This window comes from Hibiscus syriacus, unplaced genomic scaffold (genome assembly GCF_006381635.1).
Source record: "Hibiscus syriacus cultivar Baekdansim isolate YM2019G1 unplaced genomic scaffold, ASM638163v2 tig00117032_pilon, whole genome shotgun sequence".
Classification (NCBI taxonomy): domain Eukaryota; kingdom Viridiplantae; phylum Streptophyta; class Magnoliopsida; order Malvales; family Malvaceae; genus Hibiscus; species Hibiscus syriacus.
The window spans coordinates 21,252-29,142 of NW_024063532.1; the positions used below are offsets into that span (position 1 = coordinate 21,252).

A 7,891-nucleotide genomic window follows, 5' to 3' on the forward strand; every position below is an offset into this window, starting at 1 on the left:
AAACAATAAACATAAATAGTAGTTTATTCTTGAAACTAAAATTTGCAACACTGTTTCTGTCTTTTGGTTGAAATGAAAATCGCAACGAGATAATGAGAATCGCAACGCGGAAATGACTATCGCAACGAGAGAATCGCAACGCGAAATGACTATCGCGACCAGACAATCGCAACGCGAAATGAAAATCGCAACCGCGAAATTAAAATCGCAACGCGAAATGAAAATCGCAATGCGATTTTGGTTTCGCGTTGCGATTTTTATTTCGCGTTGCGATTTTTATTTCGCGTTGCGATAGTCATTTCCGCGTTGCGATTCTCATTCTCGAAACTATTCTTCTTCTGCATTACTTCAACCAAAAGACAAAGCAAAGACAAATACTAACTTCACAGGCTAAACAGTTTAGCAGTATTGGCAGCAATCGAATGAATTTAATAAGAAATCTAAGTGAAATGGTTAATCTATTATTGAAATTACCAGTAAACTTATCATCAATCTCAATATGAAAAACCTAAAATAATGCAAAAATTTCAAAATAAAAATAAAAAAAAACTAACCCTCGGAGGTTGATTTTCCATTTCTGAATGATTGTTAGGGATTTTTGACTTTGAATGGTTGTGAGGGATTTCGCCGGCGATGGGGACGGAAATCTTCGGAGATGGGGACGGATTTCGCCGTAGAGAGTGAGAGATGGAGATGGGACTGAGTGTTGTGTTTTTGGGTTTGAGGTTATGAGTTGCGATTACTGTGGACGGTTCATTTTCCGATTTATTAAGAAAAAATACGTGTTTGGAATTTGAAAAAAAAAATACGCGTTAATACGAATGGCGCTATGTAAATCGCGTTGCGAAAGTCAGTATCGTGTTGCGAAAGTAAGTATCTCGTTGCGATTTTTTATTATCGCATTGCGATTTTCCCAATTCGCGTTGTGATTTACTTATTCGCATTGCGAATTTCCCAATTCGCGTTGCGATTTACTTATTCGCATTGCGAATTGGGAAAATCGCAACGATACTGTAGACCATCGCAACGCGATTTTCAACTATCGCATTGTGAAAATGTAACGCGAATTTGCGATAATGGAGATCGCGTTGCGAATTAGCGATCGCATTGCGATTTTGTTGGTCATTTTGGCAAATCCGGAAAAAATTGATTAAAATCGTATATTATATGGGATTTTTGGTCACTAAGGTTATTTTCTCTAAAATAAATGAGGGACACATGAACACAATAATAATAATAAAATAATAGTGGGTTTGTTAGCTTTGGAAAACAATTCCCACATTCATAAAATTTGATGCAAATTAGTCATGGAAAACATTTTTAAAAAAAAGTACTGAAATGGATTAATGGAAGCGTTCGGAAATGGTGTGATGGCAAAACAAACATCATTGAGTTCTTCTTCATAACAAATTAAAGCGAGCCTTGGAAAACAAGAGACTTCAGAGTTGACAGAGTGATGACAAGCAATGATTAAGAAAGCAAAGCAAGAAATATTATATATCTATCCATTTATTTTGTTGTATAAAACAAAACACAGGTTTCAACACCAACGTCTTTTCCCTTCCACTCACTCGCTCCACTCTTTTCCCTTTCCTCTTTCTATTACTCAGATCCAGGTTTGCTTCTTCCTCTCACTTCCCTTTAGCTTTTGACGCTTCGTATTATTGTTATTTTTAATTTAGATTGCTTGACATGGAATCTTAGCTTATTTTGTCTGCTCTTGGATGTTTAAGTTACTAATAAGAGACAAAAAGTTTGAAGCTTTCAGGTTTTTAAGTTGATTATATTTAACTCAGAACCAGCTTCTTTAATAATCAGTAATTGTACTAAGAAATGATGGCTACTGTTCACAGTTTTGGTTTTTTCTGTAGTAGATAGCGTTATGGGTTTCCTTTAGTAACTAAAAAGTTCTGTTTTTGTGGTTGAAGTTTTCATTTTTGGAGTAATTTCCTGGTTTTCCATGGAGTACTGGGTAGTTTGAATTCTATCAAATGTGCGGTCAATGAACTACAGAACTAGTATTTTGCCTTGACATCCTGGCAAATAGATTACTTTTGATGTGGATTAGTGTGTTGTTTGTAATTTAAAGATACTGGGCCTTTTATAGTTTTGTATTTATGCTTCATTGATTGTGTTGCATTTCATTTATTATCTTCATGGAAGATGATCTTCCTGATTTTGTTTGAAAGGATATAGACAATCCTTTGTTTTATTTATTCCGCAATAATGAATACAGGCTGAGTTTTTTCATCTTTTAAACCCCTTTTTTCCTGAGGAAAACAAGTTCAAATTTCAGAATTATTGCTTAAGATTGATTATTATTTAACAGGTGACATTGTGTTTTAATTAGGAGTCGTGAAAGCATTGAAAGTGTGGATGGTTAGATCTTGCATGCAGTTACAAGTTGATGTAATCCCTTAGTTATTTAATCGGGGTTACCAGGAAGTTTCACTGTTCATTGGCAATTTCCATTTTTTTCATCAGAACATCTGGAAATCAGGAGTAATAAATGGATGAAATACAGTCTCAATCAGACAATTATAGATCATCATCCTCTTCAACCAGTAGTCCTGCAAATAGGGTGCCTGCATTTAACTTTTTCTATTTGCGGAAGCCTGGTGCTCTTGGACAACCTATCTCATTTGAGGATTCGCCTGAGTGGGAGGATACAGATGTTGATGTTAGGGTGGAGGAAGGAGGCAACTCCATCAATGCTGCAACCACTCCAGTCTCATCTTCTCTCTCAAAGCTCAATAGTGGGTCCTTGCCTTCACCGCACCTGCCAGAAGGTGCAGCTGCTGCAAGAAAAATTGATGGCGCATCAGTTGCATGGAAAGACTTGACTGTTACTATAAAGGGGAAAAGGAAATATTCTGATAATGTCGTGAAGAGTTCAAATGGTTATGCACTACCTGGTACAATGACCGTAATCATGGGTCCTGCAAAATCTGGGAAATCCACACTCTTGAGGGCTATTGCAGGTCCTTTAGCATGCCTCTTATGTTCGCTACTCATTTAATAATGATTTTTTAGACGTTTAAGACTAAAATGTCGTTTTCTCTTTAGGAAGATTACCTCCTGCGGCTAAAATGTATGGCGAGATATTTGTGAATGGGGCGAAAATGTACATGCCGTATGGTTCATATGTGAGTTTTGGCTGCATTTTTATGAAGGGTGAAATATTCAGATGTTATATTTGATGCCCCCTATGGTTCTTAGGTTAATAGTGGCAATTCTTTGCTGGTAAAGGTAAGTATTTTTTTTCAAGGATTGTCTTTTGACTTTGAAAATCCAACCTGCAGGGATATGTTGATCTAGAAACCACTCTAATTGACTCACTCACAGTCCGGGAGTATCTATACTACTCTGCTTTGCTCCAACTACCTGGTTTTTTCTGTCAGAAAAAGAGTGTTGTAGAGGAAGCCATCCATGCCATGTCATTGGGTGACTTTGCAAACAAACTGATCGGTGGTCATTGTTATATGAAAGGGGTTCCTAGCGGTGAAAGAAGGCGTGTTGTCATTGCTCGGGAACTTGTAATGAGGCCACATATCTTATTTATAGATGAGCCTCTTTATCATCTTGATAGGTAGCCTATTGATTAATTTATTTTTCTTACTTCAACTCTTAACTGTGTTTTGTTTTTCTTACTGCTTGTCTCTTGCATGCTCTAGAATGCTTACTTGCTGATTGTTGTGTCATCTACGTTCCAGAGAATCAAGATTATTTACGATGTTACGGCTAAATTTTAGTATTTTGTTTTATTCAGTGTGTCTGCCCTTTTGATGATGGTAACACTGAAGAAACTTACAAGCACAGGATGCACTCTCATTTTCACACTTAATCAGAGCAGTACAGAAGTTTTTGGTCTCTTTGATCGTATCTGTCTGCTTTCAAATGGAAACACCCTGTTTTTCGGGGAAACATTAACCTGCTTGCAGGTAATTAGTAATATGAATATAATTTTTTTTTGTTAATCCTTTGTTTTGATGTTGTAGTGATTTCATTATGTTGGCATCATTTGATATGGATGAAAAAAAAGGTCCATCTAAAGATAATGTGGAGCAAGTAAACTAAGATAGAACAAATTTAGAAAGATTGGAACTTATTTTCTTTTAATTTTTCATATGGTCATCTTTTCTGCCTTATGATGATTCTAATTTATCTCTTTTCTTGATGAAGCACTTCTCAAATGCTGGATTCCCTTGCCCAATAATGCAAAGTCCTTCGGATCACTTTCTACGTGCCATAAACACTGATTTTGACAGGATCATTGCAATGTGCAAAAATTGGCAGGTATCAAATGATTCTCATTCTATATAATGTAGTTCAATGCCTTAATTTTAATGTTACTTGCTACAAGTAAAACCTAAAAAATAAGAGTAAGAAAAAAGTCTCGAACTTGATTGGGATCTCAAAAGTCATCGATTCTTGTTGGCTAAATATGTAAATTAAGATGATTAAAAGTGCTCGTGAAGTGTATCATATCATTTTGTTAATACTATAGTATATTTGGTATTACCATGAACTGTACCTTGTCCTTCATTTTTGGGTGCACCTCTTATGTCTTTTAAATTAGAAAATAGTCCGTACTGAGTTTGATTCTACCAAAATGAAAGCCTTATCGATCTGAACTTTTTCTATAATTCTGTATCTTACATTGAAAAGTGGCTTCCTCTTTATTGTTTCTACTTTTGTAATTTACTTATATATGAACTGCTACATTGTGACAGGATGACAATGGGGAATTCTCATCTGTGAACATGGATACTGCTGTTGCAATATGTACTCTCGAGGCAACGTATAAATCATCAGCCGATGCCGCTGCAGTTGAAACTATGATACAAAGACTCACAGAGAAGGTACATTATGTAGTCTTATTTGTCTTGAAGCTGAACGCTTTACTATAATCATTTGCCGCATGTGTTAGATTTGAAGCTAATACCGCTGGTCCCCAATATTGATGTTTAGTTATACATCAGTAGGATCAATTTAATATACCTCATGTCTACAAATTAAAGGTGCTAGAGCAGAGGTAAGCGGATGATGGGTGCAGCTGGCTGATATATATTTACGTACCTTAGCATTTTTCATGCATGACTTCCTCAAGTATTATAGTAACTATTAGTCAGCCTTGGTAATTTTTGTTCACTTTTGTTGCATTCTATAGGAAGGCCCACTTCTGAAAAGCAAGGGCAAGGCTGGAAATGCCACACGAATTGCAGTATTGACTTGGAGATCATTACTAATTATGTCACGGGAATGGAAATACTACTGGCTTCGTCTTATTCTTTATATGCTTCTTGCATTGTGTATTGGAACTATATTTTCTGGCTTGGGGCATTCTTTGTCCTCAGTTGTGGTGAGTAAATCCGTTTGCTCGTGATTAAAAATATATTGTCTTATGTTTTGTTCATGCACAGGCGCAACCAAGATCAAACATTAAGAGGGGCCAAATTACTTAACTTAAAAAATACAAGAGCCTATTAGGTATTTAAACTCTTTTTTTGGGGATGGTTAATCTGTCTAATATTTAAACTTACAGGGACCTAAATTGACACTAGACCAAAGAGCATTTATACGGGATGCTCATATGTATTGTTATTATAGTTGCATCATGTTTATTGTCTGTAGGATATTTCTTCTTACTGTTATAGGCTTACGTTGTTTGTAGATGATTTGCCAGTCATTATGTGCTAGTGTCATGCTTTTATGGTAAGTGGCTGATAGTTTTGATCTTCATGGTTCGACTTCTGCTACTTTCTTCTGTGGATTCGGAATTTTCTCAAGTAACCCCAAATGATTTTAAAACTGTCATGGTATCAGTCATTTTTGTCGATTGACTTTATCCATTGATGAACCAATAGTAGTAGAGATGCATTGGATGGACATGTTTGTAGCAAATTAGAGTAGGAACCTTTTGTGATAAGCAAGTAGAAAATATAGTTTTTGATATGCAATAGTTCATCATGTTGATTCATGTCCTTCCTCTTTGACATTTTGGATTTGTGTTCTGAAACTGTTTCACTTATTATTATTATATGAAAAGAGTAACTGATTCACATACGAAACATGGGTGTATTTCTCACTTTTATCTCTTGTTATTGCAGACGAGAGTCGCTGCAATTTTTGTATTTGTATCATTTACTTTACTTTTAAGCATCGCTGGGGTACCTGCGATAATGAAAGAAATCAAGGTAATCCTTCTCTTTATTACCTTGTCTTTTTTGGCTTGAATATAATGACTATTTGAAGTTCTTGGCCAAGATGGTAACCTAATGGAAGCCGCCGCATTTTGCCTCTAAAGGAGCTCTCTAATTGGACTACCCCATCTCCTATCTTAACCAAAAAGTTTGAGTTCCTAACTAATTTCTGAAAAGTTTTGAGTTCCTAACCAATTTCTGAAGTTGCATGATCGGTTGCTTTCCTTCTTTCTTTTGTTCTTTCATGCTGAAATTGTGTGTTCTTTTTTTTTACAGATATATGTAAGTGAGGAGTCAAACCAACATTCAGGAGCTTTGGTCTTTCTGTTTGGGCAACTACTCTCAAGCATTGCCTTCCTATTCCTCATCTCAATATCATCAAGTCTCGTCTTCTATTTCTTTATAGGATTGCGAGATGAATTCGGTTTGTTGATGTACTTTGTGGTGAATTTCTTTATGTGCCTCTTAGTAAATGAAGGATTGATGCTGGCTGTTGCTTCTTTGTGGAAAAATATTTTCCGGAGTGTCTTAACTCTTGTAACCATACATGTGAGTTTTCACTATTTGAAAGACAATTAATCTTGCAATTTTATAAATATTTTCATTTCCAGTCTTGAGCTTTTACTACTAAGCCTTCGCTCTGCTAATCTTGTGATCAAAATGCACCATGTTTCAGGTGTTACTGATGCTTGCGGCGGGCTATTTCAGAATCCGAAATGAGTTACCTGGGACTGTGTGGACATATCCGTTGTCATACATAGCTTTCCACACCTACTCTATCCAGGTGTGTGCGTGTTCATAGCATCTTGTTATTTTCTTTACTTCAAAATACATTTGCTTGTATTCGGATTCCGTACGCATGAGAGAATCCATTCTAGGCAATCTTATCATTTCTGAAAGAATCTTTAAAACATGTGACCTATGTTTCTGCCATAGGGACTTTTGGAGAACGAGTATCTAGGAGTGAATTTTGGCATTGGACAGGTGAGGACCATATCGGGTTTTCAAGCACTCCATGGTGCTTACGATATCTCTCCTAGCAGTAACTCCAAGTGGGAGAATTTATTGGTATTGTTCCTCATGGCAGTTGGATATAGAATTCTTGTGTTTGTGTTGCTGCATTTTCATGCAAGGAAAAATGTATCCCTACGTAGAATTTGCGAGTGTAGTCGCGATTCGACGAGCTGAGATGAATGGAGGTGGTACTGTCATCTTTGGCAGCCATTCAAATGGTATAATCTCGTCTTTCCATTGTCCAATCCAATGTTATCGTCCATAAATTACCCAAACTTTGATGCGTCATTCATTAGCGCATGAAATTTTCGAAATGCTCAATCACAGTTGCAGAATGAATCCTTCTTTGGCTTTAATAACGTTCTTTTCTTGTTCGTCTCTTCTCCTCCCTTTCCCATGTCTTGGAAAAATCCACAAGCTCGTATCAAAGTCTTTTTTCCCCTCTTGAATCTACTCTTTGATGAAGTCTGCTTCCAGTCACGTGGGCTACTTTGCTGCATGAATGTCACATGATGGCATATTTATGTACATGCCTACCAACCACATCGTGAATCAGGATATTATAGGCGCACATACTGAGGAGACAGGTGTGGATGAAAAAGGCTACCCACGATATGTATGCATAATTTTATGGTAAGAGTAAAGATAGACAAAAAGGCTACCCACGATATGTA

At 36.5% G+C, this 7,891-nt stretch overlaps 1 protein-coding gene across 3 annotated transcripts; it reads left to right on the plus strand.

Annotated features, from left to right (window-relative positions):
* Positions 1-1,303: 1,303 nt before the first annotated feature.
* On the plus strand, positions 1,304-7,442 carry LOC120196391 (ABC transporter G family member 3-like). Of its 3 annotated transcripts, none has more exons than XM_039198207.1 (12): positions 1,304-1,551; positions 2,485-2,981; positions 3,067-3,146; positions 3,303-3,589; positions 3,770-3,941; positions 4,183-4,296; positions 4,734-4,862; positions 5,171-5,362; positions 6,111-6,197; positions 6,480-6,752; positions 6,880-6,987; positions 7,140-7,442. In XM_039198207.1, the coding sequence occupies exons 2-12, from the start codon at positions 2,510-2,512 to the stop codon at positions 7,389-7,391; spliced, it is 2,166 nt and encodes a 721-aa protein (XP_039054138.1). In that variant the 5' UTR covers positions 1,304-1,551; positions 2,485-2,509; the 3' UTR covers positions 7,392-7,442. The 3 variants fall into 3 exon arrangements, with proteins under 3 accessions (XP_039054138.1, XP_039054137.1, XP_039054136.1); XM_039198206.1 differs by having other exon boundaries at positions 1,539-1,616; XM_039198205.1 differs by lacking the exon at positions 1,304-1,551 and adding an exon at positions 1,568-1,616 and having other exon boundaries at positions 2,351-2,981.
* The last annotated feature ends 449 nt before the right edge of the window (positions 7,443-7,891 follow it).

Coding starts and splice junctions, on each gene's coding strand:
- LOC120196391 (XM_039198207.1), top strand. CDS start 2,510: ATGGATGAAATACAGTCTCAATCAGACAATTATAGATCATCATCCTCT. Junction 3,590..3,769: donor CCTCTTTATCATCTTGATAG/GTAGCCTATTGA, acceptor TGTTTTATTCAG/TGTGTCTGCCCTTTTGATGA. Junction 5,363..6,110: donor ATTCTTTGTCCTCAGTTGTG/GTGAGTAAATCC, acceptor TTGTTATTGCAG/ACGAGAGTCGCTGCAATTTT.